Source organism: Lucilia cuprina, chromosome 6 (genome assembly GCF_022045245.1).
Source record: "Lucilia cuprina isolate Lc7/37 chromosome 6, ASM2204524v1, whole genome shotgun sequence".
NCBI classification, from domain to species: domain Eukaryota; kingdom Metazoa; phylum Arthropoda; class Insecta; order Diptera; family Calliphoridae; genus Lucilia; species Lucilia cuprina.
In genome coordinates this window covers 49,574,201-49,598,893 of record NC_060954.1, presented here as the reverse complement: position 1 = coordinate 49,598,893, position 24,693 = coordinate 49,574,201, and the positions used below count along the sequence as shown (strand labels likewise).

Genomic DNA, 24,693 nt, shown 5'->3' with positions numbered 1-24,693 from the left:
CATGCTAAAAATAAATGCAATAACAACAAAAAAAGAGCACAACAACAACACAAAGCAAGCTAAAATGATATTGACTATTACAGTTCCGTATTCCTATTTTATCATTGAAACATTACAATAATATTTTTGCAATATTGTTGTGCTTTTATTGACCCACTAGAGCGTAAGTCTGATAGAAACTTTGGAATTTATATAGATCAAATTGGATAAAATCGGGCGGGTTTATTATGTATGTGTTTATAGAGTCTAACAGCTTTGCTTGTTGTTTTTATTTAAGGAATTTGAGAGCCTTATAAATTGTTATCGGTAATACTACATATATATACTACATAAATATTTCCTATTATAATTTTCCATTCGGGTATTTTTTTTTTTACTTTTCAATTAATTTAATGTTTGTTTATTTCTTTTTGTTCCAGTAATTATTCATTTATTAGAATTTTTGTTGACTTACATTTGTGAGAGCGTGTGTGCGAGAGAGTATTTGTGCAAACATAGCGGTTCCGTAGACAGGAAATAAATGTTTGCAATTGATCTTGAATGTCAACAACAAAAAAACAGCAACTTGCATATAAACAAATCAAGGGTGATTAAAAAAATGTATTTTTTTAATAAATATGTTTTGTTATCAATGCAGGGACAGAGTAAAAATACACATCAAATGGGGGATCAATTAAAGCACATTGTTAGATTTTGACCGATAGTCTAGCCTATGATGTAAACTATGGTCTGGTCTACAGTTTAGTACATAGTCTAGTCTATAGTCTAGTCTATAGTCTAGTCTATAGTCTAGTCTATAGTCTAGTCTATAGTCTAGTCTATAGTCTAGTCTATAGTCTAGTCTATAGTCTAGTCTATAGTCTAGTCTATAGTCTAGTCTATAGTCTAGTCTATAGTCTAGTCTATAGTCTAGTCTATAGTCTAGTCTATAGTCTAGTCTATAGTCTAGTCTATAGTCTAGTCTATATTCTAGTCTATATTCTAGTCTATATTCTAAACTTTATTATAGTCTATAGTCTAGTATATCCTATATTCTAGTTTATAGTCTAGTCTTTAGACTATGCTATAGTCTAGTCTATAGTTTAGTCTGTAGTCTAATCTATAGTTTAGTATATAGCTTAATCTTTAGTCTAATCTATATTCTAGTCTATAGTCAAATGTAATCTATAGACAAGTCTGTTGGTTAGTCTAGTCTACGATCTATATTGTCTATATTAAAACTATATTGCTATTTTCAAATTTTACAGTTTCCGCTTTACACAATAAAAAATCTATTTTTAAATTAAATAAATCAATTGTTTTTTATTAAACATTTAATTAAGTTAGAAAAAATGTCTTATATATGTATATGAAATGAAGTAAAAAAAGAAAAAGTTATCTTAAAAAAAAATAAAGAAATAATTTAAATGTAATGTAAATCTTAAAAAATAGAAAATTTATGATAATACTTAAACTCTATAGAATATCGATATTATAAATATAAAAATTATGATTTAAAGTAGAACCAAACTTAAAAGTATACAATTAAATTTAATTATAGTATGGATACTTGTGGTCTGTTGCCGTTTTTCATGGTTTTGGCAACAAAATTTATGACATAATGTATTAACATTGGGCAGCGGTGCAGGAATATATTAAAAATCTATAGGATTTAATATAAAAATCTAGATACTACAAAAGTTTGAGATGTTTTTTCGCTTGAATCTTTTCCAATTTACGTTGTTTAACTTGTAAGAATTCTCTACGTACATCTGATGAACACATATCAAGGATACAGCTAAGTTTTTTATAGATTTGTTCGGCCATCGGTATAGTGGTTTCAAAATCATAATGTTTGAAGCGTATTTGTTGTGATGATGATGACGAAGTACTGCTAGAATTATTTAGGAAATTAAATGGTGATGAATAGTGAGGATAATGACCGGGACTAGTGGGTGAATGGGCGGGTATTGAAAGAGAAGTTTTATTGTCACTGAAGGCGCTAGAACTAATAGCCGAAGCAGTTTTGAGCCATATGCGTAGGACTGCTTTAACCGTGCGCATCTCAACTATTTCACAATGAGCCACAGCATCTATGGGATAGATAACGGCACGTTGTTTTGTCCAAAATTTGGCATTTTTCTGTTGATCTATTTCGATACGTTCACCCGAAATGCCTAGCGATACTTCAGTTTTAAAGAATTTCTTATCGATAATATTCAAATTATAACTACGATATACGGGAGCCTCTAACATATCATCTTGACTTAAAATACGTTGTTCCAAATCGTCGACCCGACCTTCAGCAACGAAAATGTTATTACTGCCATCTACATCATCTTTATCTTCGGGACTATGGAAACCATCTGATCCTACACCGGTGCAATTAAGGGAATGTAGTGCCATAGCCGCCAGTCGGGCTTTCTCTTCTTCTGATGTCATAGATTTTGTAGGCTGACCATAATCACGTTCTATACCCATGGGTCTTCTTTCGGCCAGTGTTAAGTGAGAAAAACCAAATTTTGAACACGGTTCTCGATGATCTAGTGGTGGAAAGTCTTCTAGATCATCATTATCTTCAGTCATGTATAAGCCATAATGCCGTATGGATTTAAGAGGAAGATCTGGAAATTCTACAGTAGCCTTATAGCATACTAAGCCAATAACCTGGAAAAGAGAGGAAAAAGTCTATTATATGGAAGTCATCATAGAATATTTTTGGCGAAAACTCTTTTTCTAAATTTCGGACATGGCTTCACGTAAGCCATTATATACCAATTAACTAACATTGTGAAATTGCACCTAATTATATTAAAAACTTATGTGACTAATGCATTTCTTAAAAAGAAAAAACTATTTTTTTTTTCATTTACTTACATCCGATATTTTGGCATGCGAAAGAACACATATTTTTATGGGATAATTTCTCTCCTTCTCCGGCAACATACTTAAGAACACATTTATACGTTTCGTCTGCACGCCCGTCTGTGATGTACCATCGAATTTTGCATATTCTTGAAATTTATTTTGTACTTGTTTCGGACTATTTGCCAATTGTAGCGTTAGTTTACTTTTAATACCCTCATTCTGATGCATCAACTTCTCTTGAGAGCCAATAAATTTGCGTACGAAAAAATCATTACGTTCCGGTTGAACAATGTCATCATCATAGTTAACACACTTCGTTTTGGCCGCTTTACGTCTGGCTATATCCATTTTTTCTAATTTTTGTGCAGTATTTGAACGAAAACGATGAGCACCCACCTCGGGATACATTTGTATGTCAAATGATTGAGCGGTCAAGTCAACATCTTCGTCATCGCTTTGATCCAAGCCAGGATAGCAGACAAAATCGACTTCTTGCAAAATGGGATCATAGTTACGATGATGTGTAGTTTGCTGTTGCTGCTGCTGTGGCGTAGATCCCAGGGAACGTCTGTGTTGTTGCTGCTGCTGTACATAACGTGTTAAACTATTGCCCTGGTATTTTCTTAGATAATGTTTGGGTAGATCATCACTGACCATTACCGTCTCACACATACCCGTATCATCGGTGGAAATGAAGGAATTGCGTATATGGCATAATAACCAATGCGGATTGGAATAAGTTGCCATATTCCAAATGCAACTTTTATAGTTTTTATTTAATTTTATTGGCTTTTATTTTATTTGTTTGAAATTATATTAATTTTTCGTCAAAAAATCGAAAACTCTTGTAAATTCTTTTTTTATTTGACACTTTTGACATGTAACAAACAGCTGTTTGTTTGATTGTTATATATGGAAACTGTGTGCTATGAAAAGGCAGTCAGTGAGTTTTCGTCAGCAAACAATTGCAAGCCGTTGGAAACTAGATACCGTTACATTATAAAAATGTTCAAGGTAAAAGGTAGAAATATCTTCAAATAAAAGGAAATAATTTTTGTAAAAAAATATGTTTTGTTTTTTAATGAAACACTTTAATTTTGTTAAAAAAAAGTTTTTAATTCGTACTGAAAATATAAAAAAAATTCTTGTTTTTGTTGTATATTTGCATTATAAATACAATTTTTAATGTTTTTTTTTTACAAACTCTGTGCTATCACAATGATAATGCAGTGCTCACAGCTGGCACTGACATCTGTCATACCAAGCAAATTTGTTTTGATTTTGTGTGATAAAATAAAGTCGGTGAATTTTCTCCACAAAAAATGATTTTATTAGGTAAACCATTAGCCCGTATCGGGCTAAAAAACTGGCATTTAAGAAAAAACGTAACCACATGGACCCCATTGGCCACAGCCTTTAATTCGCCGCCGTATAAGAAAATCAATTTTACGAGAAATGAAGCGGTAAGAACATGTAATTTATATTTTCCATTGAACATTAAACTATGATTTTTCACAAAAATTTAGGGTCTATTCTGTATGCCAGAGCTACGTAACCATGAAGGTTTCTTTCTGCTCAAAGATAATGTGGCCAATAAAACGGATGAACTGATACAGGAAGCAATATCGGGACAGCGAAAACGAAAGATGGTGCAAATTTTTGATGAACTGTCGGATTCGTTGTGTAAGGTAGCTGATTTGTCGGAATTTATACGTATAGCTCATCCGCAAAGTAAATATGCTCAAGCAGCCGAAGATGCCTGCATTAGTATAAGTGGCATAGTGGAACATTTGAATACACACAAAGAACTCTATATGGCCTTGCGTAAGGTGGTGGAAAAAGGTGATCTATTAGATACCACTGATGTAGATAAACATGTGGCCAAATTGTTTTTATTCGATTTCGAACAATCCGGCATTCATTTGCAGGATAATGAACGCGATAAGGTGGTGCGTTTGAATGATTATATTCTGCAACTGGGGCAGAAATTTATGCATGGTGCCGTGCAACCTACTGCCTTCCCCAGAGGTCAAGTGCCAGACTCCATTAAAACGTATTTTCCAACCGAAGGCGATCATGTTTTAGTTTCTGGTCTCTATACAAATTCGGCAAATCCTCAGGCTCGTGAAGCAGCCTATAGGTTATTCTTATATCCCTCCGAAAGACAAGAGGAACTTCTCAGTGATATGTTAAAATGTCGTCATGCTTTAGCTAAAACTTGTGGCTTTGATACTTATGCTCATCGTGCTCTTAATGCTAGTACAGTGGAAAATCCTGAAATGGTGCAACAGTTTATCGATGAGTTGACCTCCCAATTACGTCCCAGAGCTGATGCTGATTTTCGTCTTATGGAACAAATGAAACGCAAAGAAAGTGGTAATCCACAGGCTACTTTATCGGCTTGGGATACTCCCTACTTTACTTCGCTAATGAAACGAAATGCCTTAAATGCCAGTGCCAATGAGTTTTTGCCTTACTTTAGTTTGGGCGGTTGTATGGAAGGTTTGGATAATCTTATGCAATCTCTATATGGTATATCACTGCAGAATACTGAAATGGAACCTGGAGAGTCTTGGCATAATGATATCTACAAACTGTCTGTGGTGCATGAAAAAGAGGGTTTATTGGGTTATATTTATTGTGATTTCTTCGAGCGTAACGGCAAACCCAACCAAGATTGTCACTTTACCATTCAAGGTGGTAAACGTATGCCCGATGGTTCCTATCAACTGCCTATAGTAGTGGTTATGCTTAATCTATCACAGCCTCGCTGGACCGGCCCCACCTTACTCTCACCTTCTCGTGTCGATAATTTATTCCATGAAATGGGTCATGCTATGCATTCAATGTTGGCCCGTACCGAATACCAACATGTTACAGGCACTCGCTGTTCCACAGATTTTGCTGAAGTACCTTCGGTATTAATGGAATACTTTGCAAGTGATCCACGTGTTTTGCGTACATTTGCCAAACATTTTCAGACACACAAACCCATGGATGAGGATATGTTGCAGAGACTGTGTGCTTCGAAGAATTTATTCTCTGCTAGTGAAACACAATTACAAGTGTTCTATTCGGCCTTAGATCAAATATATCATGGTGATCCGGCGAAGCAAGGTGCAAATACTACAGATACTTTGCAAACTGTACAGAAAGATTACTACAGTTTGCCATATGTGGAGCATACGGTAAATGATATTTGATAATAGTGAACCGAGTCTATTTTTTTGATATACATGTCTACTATAAATCTATATATTTAATCTATCTACCTATCTAATCTTTGAATTTATTTTAGGCCTGGCAGTTAAGATTTTCTCACTTGGTTGGCTATGGTGCAAAGTACTACTCCTACTTAATATCGAAAACGATAGCTTCCTGGATATGGCAAAACTATTTCGAAAAGAATCCCTTTAATCGTGAAGCCGGAGAAAAATATCGTCAAGAAGTTTTAGCTCATGGTGGTGGTATACCTTCCCGTCAATTAGTAGCAAATTTCCTTAAAAAAGATCTCACTCCTCAGAATTTGGCACACAGCTTAATACACGAGATCGACGTCAACAACGATAAAATAAAAGATATGATAAAAGTAGATAAATAAATTAAAAAGTAAACATAAATCATTTTTAAGTTATTAATCTGGAATCTTCTGTTAACCGTTAACTAAGTAGACCCCTAGTGCCCACTGACCACATTACAAAATACAAACACTGTATTTTCTTTTTTTTAGTTAAATTGTTAACATTTTTAATAAAAATGTTGGAATTTTATAAAACAAAATCAAATATCTATCAATGTTTCATACTTAAACTAAAGGGACAACGACCAACAAGAACGACCGCCTCAATGGTGAATGGCTGGCATAATTTCAACACCTACAAATTCTTTGGCAATACGTACTCCCAAAAAGAATAAACCAAAACTTTTTACCACAGACCTGTAAAATAAAAATGAGGTTAGTTTTTGACAAAATAAAAATGTCTCATGATGAAAAACTTGCCATTGAAATTCATTGTGGTAAATGCTTCTGAAGAAATTTACTGCTGGATTACTTTTTTGCACCATTTTTATGTAATATTTTCCAATATTTTACTTCTGTTTTGCTGGGGAAGTAGTTGAAAGAAGAGATTTTTTTCCCAAATATTCTATGAACACATATGATTTAGTTATGATTTAATGGAATGTATTTGAATGAAACAGTATGACAGTTTATTGCAAGGATGGAAAAGACAATAGGTTGTAAATTTCTATAGATCGATTCTTTATATAAGTTGACTATTTTGTTTTGTGAAAAAAGTCGAGAAAACCCGAAATTTTTTTAACAATTTAATTTAAATTTTGTTGTTCTATATAACGAGGAAGGAGCGTGTAATTTGAGCACAAATTTTATTTGTATATTGTTATTGTAACCGAAACAAAAAGGCTGGAAATGTAAAATTTAAAATAATTTAAGACCTTAGCCGGCTTACAATTGATATTAAGACGTCGACGCCGTTAATATTTGTCGTCACAGGGCTCTAACAACAACACGTTGCGGTTTGTATTGAAAATCAAGTATTTTTGCAAAACTTCGACAAAAAATAATAAAAAAATGAGTGTTGAAAATATATACACTTCTATAGGATGTAATCGTACCACAGAAAGTGCTGATTGGGGCAACAATGGTTTAATAGTATTTGGAGCCTGTAATGCTGTAGCCATTTATGATCCACAGGTAAAAAGAAAATGTCTAATAAATGCCGGTCTTTTATTAAAAAAAATCCATTTTCAGTTTAAACAATATTCCGCAAAAATAACACACACCTATGTAAGACACACCAAAAGAGTCAACACCGTCAGGTGGTTAAAGTCCCAGCAACAGGATAAAGAAATGTATTGTCTGTCTGGCTCGGATGACAAATTGGCCATATTATGGAATGTAGAAAATCTTGATGAAATCAAGAGTTATGAGCTTAAGGGTCATGAAAGTGGTGTTAATGCTGTGGATGGTTTACAACGTTCGAATGGTGAATGGTTATTGGCCACTGCAGCTGCTGATTCTACCATAAAATTATGGTATTTTGGATCAAATGATGTGGAGCCCATTTGTAAACAAACTTTACATTTAAACACTGGCTTCTGTTTCACCTTAAGACTTACCCTATTACCCAAGTCCGAACAAATTTTACTAGCATTTACTGCTGATGATGAAAGTGTGGCACTGTGGGCTGAAGATATTGCCCAGCTAGTAAGTGATGAATTTAATTTTCAACCTGTACATAAGCTATTGGGTCATGAAGATTGGGTACGTGGTTTAGATTTTGTTCGTGAAGGTGATGATTTGTTATTGGCCAGCTCTTCGCAAGATAATTTTATACGTTTGTGGCGTATTGCACCCAGAACTGCCGAACAGGTGCTTAATAATAAAGTTGATATATTCAATTTATTAGATGAAGCCACTGGTGAAATAAGAGTGGAAGAGAAAATTCTTCAGCTATCGGGTGATTCATGGTATGCCATTAGTTTGGAGTCTGTTTTATATGGTCACGATAATTGGGTGTATGGTGTTAATTGGTATAAATCGAATGAGCAAACTTTAAGTATACTTTCTGCATCGATTGATAAAACCCTCATCATATGGCAGCCTTCTGAAGAAAGTGGCATTTGGATGGAAAAAGTACGCTTGGGTGAAGTTGGTGGCAATTCATTGGGTTTCTTTGGTGGCAAATTCTCAAGCGATGGTAAATCTGTGCTGGGTCACAGTTATCAGGGAGGTTTCCACATCTGGAAACAGTCCGAGGATAACGAGGCCCTCTGGTTGCCACAAGTTAATGTGGGTGGCCATTTTGGTGAGGTTCGTGATTTGGCATGGGAGCCACAAGGTGAATATGTTATGAGTGTTTCGGCCGATCAGACAACACGTATTCATTCACCTTGGCGTCATGATGCTGAAACTTGGCATGAATTGGCTCGTCCTCAAGTGCATGGTTATGATATGCAAGCTTTAGCTTTATTATCACGCTATAAATTTGCCAGCGGTGCTGAGGAGAAAATTGTAAGAACTTTCCAGGCTTCGGCTAATTTCATCGAGAATTTTAGACGTATTACTAAAGTGGAGGAGGATAAAGAAGGTGATCAACTATTGGAATGTAAGTGGAAATTTTTTTATTTTATATTTTCTTTTTCATACTTTTATGCATTTACAATCATTTCCTTGCAAAATAATCATTTAAACATATCACAGAGGAGTTTTATTAAGGAATGTCCTTAGTATTTTCATAGGAATATAACTGTTTACTTTTGATTTCAGTCCCTTTTTGTATCCTTTACTTTCTTGTATAGGTTATTTATATGTTTCGTCATTCCGTTTACAATATCCCTAATATTACTATTGAATCCTTATAGAGAGTGAAGTCGATTTTGCAATGTCCTTTTGTCTGTTGGTTTGTTGTTAGAAATTTTCTGAAGGCCCTTCTTGCATGATTTATCAGACATTCTTTTGAAACGTTCTATTGAAAACAAACAAAATTGTTGAAAAATATTGGTTATAAAAAAAAAATCCGAAAAAACTTATAATGTTCATTCCAGAATTTCGAATAGTTTACAGACTATTTTCGAGATCTTTAGTTTTTAAAAGTTAACAAGTTTTATTAAGAAATGAAAGCTATTTGAAAGACCTTTCATATGATATGCATTAAGTTTAGAAAAATAATTATATGTTTGGGATTTATCCGAAAAAGTTGAAGGGTTAAATATTACAAAGAAGGGAAACAAATAAACAATTTAAGTTAATTAAAAGTTGAAAAAAAACTAAATTTTTGTGTGAATAAACAGAAATAAGTTAAAGTGAAAAGAAAATCAGCTTTCTCTATGACAACCTTAATAAAAAAGAAAACACAAAAACATTAAACATTTGCACTATCAGCGCTCATACACCATCATCCCCTACATTAACTTTAGTAAATAATTAGAAAATTTCCCTTTTAATATCAAGCATTGCCCAAAGGAGCTTCAGTGCCTTCACTAGGCTTATCGAATAAAGCCGTTTATACGTTAGAAAATCCAGCCAACGAAGAACGTCATGTTAAAGATGAATATCCAGAAAATTATTTCATACCCATCACCCTAAATGCACCACCACAAGAAGAAACTCTTATGCAAAATACTCTATGGCCAGAAGTACAAAAACTTTATGGTCATGGCTATGAAATTTATGCCTTAGCCTCCTCACCGGATGCCACATTGTTAGCATCATCTTGCAAGTCCAGCAATGCAGAACATGCACAAATAATACTTTGGAATACTGCCACATGGAAACAGATACAAAAATTATCCGGTCATCAATTGACCGTAACACAAATGAGTTTTTCACCTAATGGTGAATATTTACTTTCCGTTTCACGTGATCGCAGATGGTCTCTCTTTAAACGTCAGCCATTAGAGAAGGATAAAGTGGCTTCATTTGCTTTGACAGCCTGTACAGATAAAACGAATGGTGTACATACACGCATTATATGGTCATGTGATTGGTCACATGATAGTAAATATTTTGTCACCTCTTCCAGAGAGGGAAAAGTTGTAATATGGTGTAAAACACAAGACGCAGAAACAAAAGAAACCTCTCTAAATGGTTGGAAATCTTTAGATGTTTTAGAACTTAAAAATGAATCCATTACTGCAGTAACATTTGCTCATTCACTTCATGAGAATGGTGCATATGTTTTAGCTTTGGGTTGTGAAAGTGGTTTAATACATGTCTATCAGTTTAAGGATAAATTTACTTTATTATTAACACTTAATAAATCGTAAGTAAAAATCATTTTTTTTTTCTAAAATTTAAAAACAATTTTTATGAATTTTTTTTCTCTTGCAGACAATCTCATCATTTGACCGTAAAACGTTTACAATTTAGACCCTGTTGTGGTGATAATAAACAATTCCAATTGGCCAGCTGTGGTGAAGATTATTTGGTTAGAGTTTATCAATTAAATTTATAAGTTACTAGCTATACCCAGTGTGCTTCGCTACCCTCATCGTAATGGAATAAAATAAATATCATTATTGTAAATGTATATATATATATATATATATATATATATATATATATATATATATATATATATATATATATATATATATATATATATATATTATATATATATATATATATATATATATATCTGCAATGTCAAAAATTCCCCTTTTAGAGAACTCTTTAAGTTTGATTGATTCTAGCCTCAATATTACAGAAAATTAGAAAAAACAGTTGAAGAACGAAAAAGTACCAGACAGTGCCTTTTTATACATTTTCATTAAATCAGAATGACGCATGTTTAATTTTCAACCAGAAACCAAAAAAATCGCATAAAGATTTTTATACAATCAGGAAGCTACATGTCCAATTTAATATTTTTAGGTTCAATATTATAGAAAATTCGAAAAGTATTAGTAAAAGAACAAAAAAGTACCAGAGTATGCTTTTTCAATTTTCGTTCAATTGGGATACTGCGTGTTTAATTTTATGTTTATATATTCAATATTTTAGAAAGCTCTAAAAGTACCAGTACCAGTGAAGTACGAAAAAGTACCAAAGGACCTATTTTATTTAATTTCATGTTCCTAAGTTCAATATTATAGAAAATTCAAAAAGTACCAGAAAATATTCCAGTTTAAATTTTCATTTACTCAAGTCCCTGATTGCTTTTAAAGATTCTAATTAACTCCGGGCTCCACATGCTTAATTTCATGTTTCTAGGATCAATATTATAAAAAACACAAAAAGTACCTTTTGAAGAACGAAAAAGTACCCTTTATAGTTTCTCACTTAATCCAGGCTCTAAACGCTTAATTTCATGTTTCTAGGTTCAATATTATAGAAAATTCAAAATGTACCTTTTAAAGAACGGAAAAGTACCAAAAAGTCCCCTTATATAGGTCCTCACTTAATCCGGGCTCTACATGCTCAATTTCACGTTTCTAGGTTAAATACTATACAAAAATCCAAAAAGTATCTTTTGAAGAACGAAAAGGTTTCAAAAAGTCCCCTTTTATATGTTCTCACTTAATCCATACTCTACATACTTAATTTCATGTTTCTAGGTTCAATATTATAAAAAATTCAAAAAGTACCTTTTGATGAACGAAAAGTCCTCTTTTATAGATTCTCATTTACTCCAGGCTCTACATGGTTAATTTCATGTTTCTAGGTTAAATTTTATAGAAAACTCAAAAAGTACCTTTTGTAGAACGAAACAGTACCAAAAAGTCTCCTTTTATAGATTCTCATTTACTCCGGGCTCTACATGCTTAATTTCATGTTTCTAGGTTCAATATTATACAAAAATCCAAAAAGTAACTTTTGAAGAACGAAAAAGTACCAAAAGTCCCCTTTTATAGGTTCTCACTTAATCCATCCTCTACATACTTAATTTCATGTTTCTAGGTTCAATATTATACAAAAATCCAAAAAGTACCTTTTGAAGAACGAAAATGTACCAAAAAGTCCCCTTTTATAGATTCTCATTTACTCCGGGCTCTACATACTTAATTTCATGTTTCTAGGTTCAATATTATAGGAAATTCAAAAAGTACCTTTTGAAGAACGAAAAAGTACCAAAAAGTCCCCTTTTATAGATTCTCATTTACTCCGGGCTCTACATGCTTAATTTCATGTTTCTAGGTTAAATTTTATAGAAAACTCAAAAAGTACCTTTTGTAGAACGAAACAGTACCAAAAAGTCTCATTTTATAAATTCTCATTTACTACGGGCTCTACATGCTTAATTTCATGTTTCTAGGTTCAATTATTATACAAAAATCCAAAAAGTACCATTTGAAGAACGAAAAAGTACCAAAAGTCCCCTTTATAGGTTCTCACTTAATCCATCCTCTACATACTTAATTTCATGTTTCTAGGTTCAATATTATAGGAAATTCAAAAAGTACCTTTTGAAGAACGAAAAAATACCAAAAAGTCCCCTTTTATAGATTCTCATAAAAAGTACCTTTTGTAGAACGAAACAGTACCAAAAAGTCTCCTTTTATATATTCTCATTTACTCCGGGCTCTACATGCTTAATTTCATATTTCTAGGTTCAATATTATACAAAAATCCAAAAGGTACCTTTTGAAGAACGAAAAAGTACCAAAAGTCCCCTTTTATAGGTTCTCACTTAATCCATCCTCTACATACTTAATTTCATGTTTCTAGGTTCAATATTGTAGGAAATTCAAAAAGTACCTTTTGAAGAACGAAAAAGTACCAAAAAGTCCCCTTTATAGATTCTCATTTACTCCGGGGTCTACATGCTTAATTTCATTTTTCTAGGTTAAATTTTATAGAAAACTCAAAAAGTACCTTTTGTAGAACGAAAAAGTACCAAAAAGTCCGCTTTTACAGATTCTCATTTTCTACGTGCTCTACATGCTTAATTTCATGTTTCTAGGATCAATATTATAAAAAACACAAAAAGTACCTTTTGAAGACCGAAAAAATACCAAAAAGTGCCCTTTTATAGTTTCTCACTTAATCTAGGCTCTAAACGCTTAATTTCATGTTTCTAGGTTCAATATTATAGAAAATTCAAAATGTACCTTTTAAAGAATGGAAAAGTACCAAAAAGTCCCCTTTTATAGCTCCTCACTTAATCCGGGCTCTACATGCTTAATTTCACGTTTCTAGGTTCAATATTATACAAAAATCCAAAAAGTACCTTTTGAAGAAAGAAAACGTTTCAAAAAGTCCCCTTTTATATGTTCGCACTTAATCCAGGCTCTACATACTTAATTTCATGTTTCTAGGTTCAATATTATAAAAAATTCAAAAAGTACCTTTTGATGAACGAAAAGTCCCCTTTTATAGATTCTCATTTACTCCGGGCTCTACATGCTTAGTTTCATGTTTCTAGGTTAAATTTTATAGAAAACTCAAAAAGTATCTTTTGTAGAACGAAACAGTACCAAAAAGTCTCCTTTTATAGATTCTCATTTACTCTGGGCTCTACATGCTTAATTTCATGTTTCTAGGTTCAATATTATACAAAAATCCAAAAAGTACCATTTGAAGAACGAAAAAGTACCAAAAGTCCCTTTTATAGGTTCTCACTTAATCTATCCTCTACATACTTAATTTCATGTTTCTAGGTTCAATATTATAGGAAATTCAAAAAGTACCTTTTGAAGAACGAAAAAGTACCAAAAAGTCCCCTTTTATAGATTCTCATAAAAAGTACCTTTTGTAGAACGAAACAGTACCAAAAATTCTTCTTTTATATATTCTCATTTACTCCGGGCTCTACATGCTTAATTTCATGTTTCTAGGTTCAATATTATACAAAAATCCAAAAAGTACCTTTTGAAGAACGAAAATGTACCAAAAAGTCCCCTTTTATAGATTCTCATTTACTCCGGGCTCTACATGCTTAATTTCATTAACGAAATAAAAATTCTATTCCAAAATGTTGCAACATCGTAGTGGGAGCCCGTTATTACGTATTTATATGTATAAGTTAATAAACCAAAATCAATGTTTTATGAAAAAAGTACCAAAAATAGGTACAATTTTCACCCCTTAAACATCCGAATAACCAAAAAGTACTAAATTTATATTTTTATTTTTTCGTCAAGTTATGAAGGAGTCAAAAATATTGTTTGAATGTTCACTGGTTTAAAAGATACATGGGGTGCAAAAAAAGTACCAAAATACAGTTTTTACCCGTTTATTCCCTAAAGGGGCCGAAATTGAAAAAAGTACCAGACACCTGTCCGCTTATTTTTTAAATGAACGACGATAAGCTTTAAACTATTTTTGTATCTTTTCTAGTTTAGGAGATATGAGGTTACCGATTTTACCCGTTTTTACCCTTTTTTACCCCCTAAACATTCGAATTTCCAAAAATCCCGTCTTAGTGGATCTATTTGGTGGAAGACCAATCCCCTGTCCAAATTTCAGCTCTTTAGCTTTAACCGTTTAGGCTGTGCGATGATGAATCAGTCAATCAGTCAGTCAGTCAGTCAGTCAGTCAGTCAGTCAGTAACGTTAGAATTTTATATATATAGATTAAGTTTTACCATTATTTTGTATTAAAATAAACATTTATATTAAATTTTATAAACAATTATTTTATTTTTTGTTTCTTTTATTATTTCTTTAAAAAAATCCCTTTTTCTATAACAAATTCGACTTATTATTCTTAATTTTAATTAACCAATTTCCATAACAAAACTACAAACATTGAGCATATTAACACTTTAATAATTCTGTCTAATATAATAAAGATTTTAAAACGTCTTTGCGTAGCTGGTGTTGCTTTAAGTGGCTCTCGAAAAATATATTTTTTTACACCATCCCTTAGTTCTGTGGCAAGAAATTGAATCATTAATAAAAAGTTATTAACAAAATAATCAAGTTCTAAAATGATAATTTAATTTTCTCTTACCTCGCATGGTCTGAATGTAATCCTTATCAAATGCTTCAGTAATATTACCAAATGTTTTTCTATACCAAATAAAAAAAAAAATAATAATTATCATTACAATTATTAATTTATTTTACTTTTTACTCTATGACACACCCCCTCCCTCCCCCTCAATTTAAACTTACATTTCTTTTTCCGGTAGAAGTTTAAGCAGTTCCCACATGCCATCATTTTGAATTTCAAAATATTCTTGTGAAAACTTTCCAAGAGCTTTAGAAGTGTACACAAGTTTACGCGTCAGTTTTAAAACCCTTTGAATAGAAAATAATTCATTATATTTAACTATATAATAGGTTAAAGGTGCATTTTTCAATTAAATCACTTACATTTTTTCCTCCTTCGATAACATCAATAGAAAATCATAAATCAAAGCTAATGGTATATTTACCAAAAATACACACATAATGAATAGAAAATAATTTGTAGTCATAAAACAAGTTGGTGCCCATAAACTTTTTACAAAAGGTTCTTGACTCGTTTCATTGAGGAAAATTTTAGTGCTTTGATTTAAAGTGTATTTATATCGAGTTCCGGCTGATATGTTTCGTATATCTAGGCCAATTTTTTTAGAACTTTTGATGGTACATATAAAGAAGATAAGAAATTTATCAGTTATTAGGGTTTTATGTGTTAAAAGTAGATTTTACATTAAATTTTCATTTCGCATTTTTATTTGAGTTCAATTATTTGTAAATGAAGTTCTTTTTATACCCTTCACCTTCGTGAGAAGGGTATATATAAGTTTGCCATTCCGTTTGTAATTTCTATAATATAATAAAGTATAAAGTATATATATTCTGGATCCTTATAAATAGCAGAGTTGATTTAGCTATATCCATCTGTCTGTCTGTCTGTCTGTCTGTCTGTCCGTCTGTCTGTCTGTACGTTTGTTGAAATCAGTTTTTAGAGGACCCCAGATATCGGCGACATCCAAATCTTCAATAATTCTGTTAGACATACTTTCGAGAAGATCGCTATTTAAAATCTGCAAAATCGGTCCATAAATACCGAAGATATGTGCAAAAATCCGAAACAACCTCTGACAATTTCATCAAAAATTGAGATTTTTTTCCTGCTCAAACAGAAATTGCAAAAAAAACAAAAACAAAATACATAATCATATGGTAAATTTTGTTATTGTACTCTTGCTTATAAAAACAAGGCAGAGCGAGAGCAGCATATTAAGAGTAGCAGAGCTAAAGCAGCACTAGTATGTTGTTATTCGCTAGAAGCATGAAATTAATTATGTCGAGCCCTGGCTTAAGTAAGAAGCCATAAAAGTACTTTTTGAATTTTCTATAATATTGAACCTAGAAATATGGGAACTTTTTGTACTTTTTCGTTTTTTAAAGGGTACTTTTTGGCTATTCCATAATATTAAACCTAGGAACATGAAATTAAGTATGTCGATTCAGAATTAGATGAGAATCCATAAAAGGGAAATTTTTGGTACTTTTTCGTTTTTCAAAAGGTACTTTATGAGTTTTCATAATTATATGAACTAAGAAACATAAAATTAAGAATGTAGACCCCGGATTAGACAAAAACATATCAAAAGGGATTTTTTGGTACTTTTTCGTTCTGCAAAAGATACTTTGTGAGTTTTCTATAATATTGAACTTATAAACATGATATCAAGTATGTAGAGTCAGAATTAGGTGAGAACCGGAAAATGTGAACTTTTTGGTACTTTTTTTTTGTTTTTAAAAGGGCACTTTTTGAATTTTCTCTAATATTGAACCTAGAAATATGAAATTAAGTATGTAGAGTCTGAATTAGGTGAGAACTCATAAAAGGGAACTTTTTGGTACTTTTTCGTTTTTCAAAAGGTACTTTTTAAATATTATTACTATGATATTGAACCTAGAAACATGAAATTAAGTATGTAGATTCGGAATTAGGTGAGAACACATAAAAGGGATCTTTTTCGTACTTTTTTTGGTTTTCAAAAGGTACTTTTTGAGTTTTCTATATTAATGAACCCAGAAACATAAAATTAAGTATGTAGAGGCCGGATTAGACGAGAACAATTCAATGGGGATTTTTTTGGTACTTTTTCGTTCTGCAATAGGTACTTTGAGAATTTTCTATAATATTGAACCTAGAAACATGATATCAAGTATGTAGAGTCAGAATTAGGTGAGAACCGAAAAAGTGAACTTTTTTTTTTTTTAAAGGGTATTTTTTGAATTTTTTCTAATATTGAACCTAGAAATTAGGTGAGAACCTATAAAATGGAACTTTTTAGTACTTTTAAGTTTTTCAAAAGGTACTTTTTGAATATTTTATGATATTGAACATAGAAATATGAAATTAAGTATGTAGATTCGGAATTAGGTGAGAACACATAAAAGGGATCTTTTTGGTACTTTTTTTTGGTTTTCAAAGGGTACTTTGTGAATTTTCTATAATATTGAACCTAGAAACATGATATCAAGTATGTAGAGTCAGAACTAGGTGAGAACCGAAAAAAGTGAACTTTTTGTTTTGTTTTTGTTTTGTTTTTAAAAGGGTACTTTTTAAATTTTTTCTAATATTGAACCTAGAAATATGAAATTATGTATGTAGAGTCTAAATTAGGTGAGAACCTATAAAAGGGAACTTTTTAGAACTTTTCGTTTTTCAAAGAGTACTTTTTCGTAAGAACTGTTTGGTATTATTTTATATTTGAATTGGGTACGTAGAGTCTAAATTAAGCATGTTGAGCCCTGTTTCTTTTAACACACCATGGTGAAGGGTATATAAGATTCGCCACAGCCGAATATAGAATTCTTACTTGTTTTATATCATATTATAACTTACTTCATCGATTCTAGACCCCGTCTATATATTGCAATTATAGTAAAATCTGTTACTATATCAACATTTATTAAAGCCATAATTAAATCAGGATTGCAATATGTTACTTGAGAAATTCCCATAGCGATGGCAACTAACATACCCATAGGACCATTTAAATTGTCAATAAAGCCGGATTCTGGATCTTTCATTGAATGTGTAACTAAAATAAAAATTATTTTCAAATTAATAGGAATATTCAATTATTATTATTTTTAACCAAAATTAACTTACCAATTGAGGGTCGAAGTATTGTTATTGGCAATCTATCGGAAAATTCAGCTACTACTTGTTCGGATAGATTTTTCGTAAAACTGTAGGCATTGGGGTAATATTTTGTATATCTATGGGGGATAAGTAAAATAGGTTTCTTTAGAATCAATCATAAATTTTTTTCTACAATTTTTTTTTTCAAATGATAAGATCCATATTTTAATCATTACTTACTTTAATTTTAATATTTCAAGCGTCTCTTCGTCATAGGTTTCAGCAACTTTTAATGCTGAACGCCATTCAACCGGTGCTTTATATAGCTGTGTTTAGTACAGGAAAACATTATAAAATAATTGTCAAATTCACAATCGGTGTTGTATTGTCGTATTGTTGTAGACGTATATTTGTTAAAAGTATTTTTAAATTGTAAATTGGAAATATATATTTATACAAGTAGGTCTAACCTGTTCTTTAATATGCACTGCAAAAGGATTAACGTAAGCTGTTGAAACATGTATAAATGCTATTAAATGCTTCAGATTTAAGGCAATCTTTAATAATTCATGAGTACCCCTTGTGTTCATCAAGATGGAACCACGTAAATTGTTATCAAATCTTAAAATAAATGATAAATTTAAAGCAACCATTATTAAAATAAAATTAAAATTCACAAATTTCCGCCAAATTCAACCAAACTTTCTGAATGTTATATTTTTCTATTTTGATTTTTTACTTTTAAAAAAATCTAACTTACCTCACATTAGCTGCACCATGTACTATAATAGTAACATTTTTCAAACGTTCTAAATCTTCCTGACTAATACCCAAACCAAGTTCAACACTATCGCCAACAATCGGTATAATTTTTTCAAATGCATTCGGTTGCTCACGATGTAAACGTTCAAAGACTAAATCTTCGGAAAATTCTTTTAGACGTTCCAGTGGTGTTTTATTTCGCTTTGATCTTATCAATAGATACATTTTTGATATATCGGGACATTCTCGCAAGAGTTTTTCAATTAAACTTTTACCAAGATAACCTAAAAACGAGAGGGTTAATAAAAATTCTACTCTGACGAAACGTATATAATCTTTACTATAGTTTTTTTTTAATTTTTGAATTCGAAAAGAAATTTATGTTAATTTTTTAACATATAATAGTTTTTCTAGATGTAATGCATATAAAATGAAAGGTCTTTCGAGTATCATTCTTATATATATAATAATCTATATCGATCATAGCATTTAAAATATATTAAGTATTCTATAAAAATCAGAGAAAATTTCGGAATTTGAAAATATGACTGATATTATTATTTAAGATTTGGATCTAACAGATATCTGATCAAATTGATTTCAATACGGACTGACACACAAACAACACACGGAATGACAAGCTATATATATATATACCCTCCTCGCTAAGGTGAAAGGTATAAGAATACAAAAGTATGATCATATAGATCAAGTGATCGCATTTGGTAGTTATTAGTCAATTATCATTTATCTCGATAACAATTTATACAAAATTTTGAAAACTGTTTAATTTAACGCAGTAAATATATTTCTTTAAGTTGTAGTTATATAGCAAAGGTTTTAGTTACAAATGAATGAAGACGATCACTTACATATCACGATCATAATTTGTAACAATTTCAAAAAATTTAATTGTTATAAATTTTAAAATAGAAAAAAAATTCACTTTAACTTATACTACTCACCTGTTCCACCGGTTATAAATATTTCCTGATTTTTAAAGAAGTCTCTTATCAACATAGTTTCGTTCTTCTATAAAAAAAAACCAAAAAAAAAAAATTACAATAATTTCTTTTCATTCCAACAAGAGCTATAGACATAATTGAAAACACTGGTCGATAGCATTTTTGACATTAAGAATACATTTATCTATTAATTAAAATTAAATCAGTTTTTCAGGTAGGTCCGTTGTGTTCAATAAAAAAATGTTCAAACTCAGTTTCCTGGACGTAATTCCTAAGAATTTTACAATTAGATTAGTCAGGGATCTTATTTCCGAAATAACATCACTTTCAAGATACTTAGATCTAACTTTTACAAATACCTGACAGTGGCAAATGAAGTGTTTCAGAGTTTCACTGTCTTCTCCACATGATCTACATTCGTCTGAATCCGCACATCCAATTTTATATAAATGTGCTCGTTATCCTTTGTGTCCACATAAAATACGTACCATCATACTAACTTCAGACTTCCTCATACTGAGAAGATTTCTCGTCTTGTTCTCATCAGGGTCACTCCATAGGATCTTTGTGGTTCTAACCACCTTTTCATTATTCCAAGAGGCCTTATGGGATTCTCTCAGTCATATTTTTAAGTCAGCTTTTGTTGCGTCTAATGGTTTAGCATTTGTCAGGCTCCCTTCTCTTTAAAGCTATTACATTCGCGCTTACGTTGCCGACTACTCTCGAGTAGCCCAGTACTCATATGATGTAAAACTTACCTCTGGGAGAGTATTCAGTTAAAGCTTTCTTACAATCCCATAGGGCCTTAAATTTAATTCTATCACCTAACATTGCCTTCTGGCTGTCGTTAAATATATTAAGAGCTACGGGCGCCATATTTCTTCTAAACTAATTTACATATTCCTTTATTTCTCGGACTTCTGCCTGGAAGCTTGTCTTATGATTAAGTAAACGGTGGTATATTTCGGTTTCTGAGTCTTCAATATAGAACCTCAGGCCCAAAAAAAATAGATGTAAATTGTTGTGCGAAAGAGAGGGAAATAGTTTATTGCTCGCGATACATCTGTATATCCTGAGACCTCTATATTCCTAAGCTAATAACAATTATTCAATATAAATATTCTTTTTAATATCCTGACAACTCCTCTCTCTTATGGGAAATTTACTTAATTTCCACCTAAAACAATCTTAAAATAGTCATCTTTTTAGATAATAAGTAAGGGCAAAAGTAAGTCCAGTATTGTCAAAGCTGTGATACACGATTGTCAGATCTTACAACTTTGACAGTAAAATACTCCGAAAATGTCTTAACAATCGCGTAAAATTACATTTTTTTCATTGAAACTTTGTCAGTAAACGCCATTCTGACAATGTTGGAATAACCAAAATTGTAAGTTGACATTGTTTGTTAGACTTTTTCAGGACATTTTTCTGCCAACCTTGTAAGACCTAACAACCATATAAACATAGTTTCAGTCACGGTAAAAATATCAAGGTAGTGTCATTCTCTCTTTTTGTCGCCATATTAAACTTCTGACGTTTGCTGGTATTTTATAAAATCGAGCTACCATACTTATTCCAAAAATACTACATATTTTGTTTATTGAAAAGTTAAATATAAAATAATTTCTCACATAACTTTTTGAAAATATAAAAAATAAAATCAAAATAATATTAAAAAAAGAAAAAAGCTAGCGCTAAAAACAAGAGACTAAGCACTAGTAATTACCAGTTTTAAGGGCCAGCTACCAACACATTAATCGACCGAAGCCGGTAAGCCGCTTCACTTAAATATATAATTAAGCCCCTAATCACAGTACACTGGCCTGCGGACAACGATTTCCAGTTGTATCAGCATTCTGACCCAACTCAAAAAATCGATTTGGATGAAATTTGCACCATGGTTAGTGCTATCTCTATTAGCTCTATCGGCCAAGAACTGTCTATTATGGGACTATAAGCCCTTAAAGAAAATTGTGTAAGCTTTCATGTGCGCGCCAATAGTTGATAGGTTACATACACTCATTTGAATAAAACCCTGTATTAACAAAATGTCCAACTTTGACCCCCTCGAAGACCGGCAGTTCTTGACTGATAGAGCTGAGAATGTGTGTCCTACTATTCAATAGTACTAACCACCAAATTTCATCCAAATTGGAAGATATCGATTTTAAAAGATGGGTGTGTGTGTTTTAGATGAATCATTCCATGTGTTACAAACGGAATGAGAAATTCTTATACACTAATTTAATATCTTTAAATTACACATAAAAAATACAAAAGCCTTAAAATTGTTTCCCCTTTAACGTATGTGGCAACGACTTTTTTATGTTTACAAAAAACAAATTTCAGAAAATACCAACAAACTTCAAAAATTTTTTTTGTGAGAGCGGAATGACACTACCTTCATATTTTTACCATGGTTTCAGTTTTATTTTGATGATATTAATTGAAATCTTAAATTTCTCTTCTGAATATGTATGTACACTTCATGTCATAAGAAAATAAAGTCCTTTTAAAGATGGCTGTGTTATATCTTTTTTCTTATAATAATTTTGAACTGTGTTTTCAGTGATTATTATTTAGCAATCAAACGGGATTAAGTTAAATTTATAGGTTTTCAAATTATAACGTTTTATGTTTTTTGTAGAAATTTCTACTTATTTTATTTAAAAGATTTAACTACGAAGTAGATAAAATTGTTTAGTGTCGCGAAAAATGCTTTCATTTTGTCGACCAGTGTAAATGCATTACAATAAGTTCTTATTAGATTTTCGATTAGAAACGTACCATTATATTTTTTTAATAATTTTTAATTATATTTTTTTAAACACTTTCCACATTCATTAAAATATAAGTATTTCAATTAAATGTTCCGCGATTTTCAAGGATCACTATATTTATTTCTAGTAATATGTCCTTTTTAATGCGCTAAAAATGTCGTTTTATATTAAGACACCGTTTTCAACTAATGACAAAATATTAATAGCAAAATATTGCATTTGTTCATTTATAACTTAATTAATATACAAACAATTGTTTTTTAGCTTTATAAAATTCATTTATAAACTTTATATTAAACTTAATGTTAAAGTGGCAAGCAAGAGTAATATATTCGGTTCTAACGACACCGATAATTTTGTTTGGTTTTTATCATTAATCCCTTTTTTTACAAAATGTTCCGATGAGGTCCAACCCTTATTCTCTAAATTTTTAGATAATGTCAAATTTCTTCAAGTAAAATTTTACGATAGTTTCTTAGATAAAATAATTTTTATATTTAGTTCATATGGAGGCTACAAGATACCCAAATGTTAACACAATCAAAATGTTAAAAAACGAATTTTTGTATTTTATTTATATGAGAGACGCAACGCCCCATAATGCTAGTCCGCCTACTTTTTGTCTGAAGTAACCATACTAAAGTGGCTTCGACAAAATTTGAGAACTCTAACTGTTTTAGTATCTCAAATATACTGATTTAATATTTTTATAAAAGAGCATGGCTCTTCTCCTATAACCTACAGGTATACACTGTGAAAATTTTAAGAAAATCCGTTCAGACGTTTAGTAGTCTATCAACTTAAGACATACAAACAAACGCACATTAATTTTTTAACATACATAGAGTTCTTAAAAAAATGGAATTAGTTTCTATTTATTTTCATTTATCGTTTTTGCCCATTTTGAATACAGCAGACAATATTTTGAAAAATAAATATACATTCTAAATCCTTTTATCTGTGCCCTATTTAGCCCTAAACTGCCACCCTTACGACCAGATCATTTTAAGTGGTAATATTTCGAAGTGTTACATACGAAACAATGAAATCTATATACTCACATTTTTGTATATGAAAATTATATATGGAAATTAAACCAACAAAAAATTATATATGTATTAATAATATTGAGAAAGGTGTTCGGTTATGTTAAAGTATTATTCATAGATAGTGTCCAACTTTACTATGAACTTTTTATATCCACTATCAAAAAAGATGGAATATATTGTTTTTCATTCCATTTGTAACACATGGAAATATCGCTCGTCGACTCTATAAATTATACAGACTATAGGTTAGACTATTCAATTTATTATAGACTAATATATAGACCCCAGGCTTGACTGTATACTAATCTATAGTCTAGTCTAGACTATAGACAAGACTATAGACTAGACTATAGACTAGACCATAGACTAGACTATAAACTAGACCATAGACTAGACTATAGACTAGACTATAGACTAGACTATAGACTAGACTATAGACTAGACTAGACTATAGACTAGACTATAGACTAGACTATAGACTAGACTAGACTATAGACTAGACTATAGACTAGACTATAGACTAGACTATAGACTAGACTATAGACTAGACTATAGACTAGACTATAGACTAGACTATAGACCAGACTATAGACCAGACTATAGACTAGATTATAGACTAGACTAAAGACTACACTATAGACTAGACTCGACTATAGGCTAGACCATTGACTACACTATAGATTAGACTATAGGCTACACTATAGACTAGGCTATATGCAGCAACTTTTTAAATTGTGAACCCAATCTTTTTTCTGCAATACAGATTATGTAGGGGGTAGACGTACTC

At 31.4% G+C, this 24,693-nt stretch overlaps 5 protein-coding genes across 6 annotated transcripts; 2 read left to right on the top strand and 3 right to left on the bottom strand.

The window, feature by feature from the left end:
* Positions 1-1,423: 1,423 nt before the first annotated feature.
* Positions 1,424-3,733, bottom strand: LOC111680050 (stress-activated map kinase-interacting protein 1). 2 transcript variants are annotated; one of them, XM_046953790.1, is made up of 3 exons: positions 3,522-3,672; positions 2,857-3,432; positions 1,424-2,646 (listed from the first exon to the last, which is right to left on the bottom strand). In XM_046953790.1, the coding sequence occupies exons 1-3, from the start codon at positions 3,528-3,530 to the stop codon at positions 1,672-1,674; spliced, it is 1,560 nt and encodes a 519-aa protein (XP_046809746.1). In that variant the 5' UTR covers positions 3,531-3,672; the 3' UTR covers positions 1,424-1,671. The 2 variants fall into 2 exon arrangements, with proteins under 2 accessions (XP_046809746.1, XP_023297430.2); XM_023441662.2 differs by having other exon boundaries at positions 2,857-3,733.
* Positions 3,734-4,108: 375 nt separating this feature from the next.
* Positions 4,109-6,450, top strand: LOC111680043 (mitochondrial intermediate peptidase). The gene is made up of 3 exons (XM_023441654.2): positions 4,109-4,310; positions 4,374-6,035; positions 6,146-6,450. Exons 1-3 carry the CDS (start codon positions 4,170-4,172, stop codon positions 6,446-6,448), a joined length of 2,106 nt encoding a protein of 701 aa, XP_023297422.2. The 5' UTR covers positions 4,109-4,169; the 3' UTR covers positions 6,449-6,450.
* Positions 6,451-6,562: 112 nt separating this feature from the next.
* Positions 6,563-7,031, bottom strand: LOC111680044. The gene is made up of 2 exons (XM_023441655.2): positions 6,848-7,031; positions 6,563-6,784 (listed from the first exon to the last, which is right to left on the bottom strand). Exons 1-2 carry the CDS (start codon positions 6,910-6,912, stop codon positions 6,691-6,693), a joined length of 159 nt encoding a protein of 52 aa, XP_023297423.1. The 5' UTR covers positions 6,913-7,031; the 3' UTR covers positions 6,563-6,690.
* Positions 7,032-7,342: 311 nt separating this feature from the next.
* On the top strand, positions 7,343-10,893 carry LOC111680045 (probable elongator complex protein 2). Its single transcript, XM_023441656.2, has 4 exons — positions 7,343-7,561; positions 7,619-8,975; positions 9,821-10,631; positions 10,700-10,893. The coding sequence occupies exons 1-4, from the start codon at positions 7,439-7,441 to the stop codon at positions 10,821-10,823; spliced, it is 2,415 nt and encodes an 804-aa protein (XP_023297424.2). The 5' UTR covers positions 7,343-7,438; the 3' UTR covers positions 10,824-10,893.
* Positions 10,894-14,931: 4,038 nt separating this feature from the next.
* On the bottom strand, positions 14,932-24,158 carry LOC111680046 (putative fatty acyl-CoA reductase CG5065). The gene is made up of 11 exons (XM_046955395.1): positions 22,865-24,158; positions 20,075-20,141; positions 19,108-19,393; positions 18,818-18,968; positions 18,588-18,673; positions 18,375-18,484; positions 18,105-18,303; positions 15,629-15,874; positions 15,428-15,553; positions 15,264-15,322; positions 14,932-15,181 (listed from the first exon to the last, which is right to left on the bottom strand). The coding sequence occupies exons 1-11, from the start codon at positions 22,865-22,867 to the stop codon at positions 15,024-15,026; spliced, it is 1,491 nt and encodes a 496-aa protein (XP_046811351.1). The 5' UTR covers positions 22,868-24,158; the 3' UTR covers positions 14,932-15,023.
* Positions 24,159-24,693: the final 535 nt, after the last annotated feature.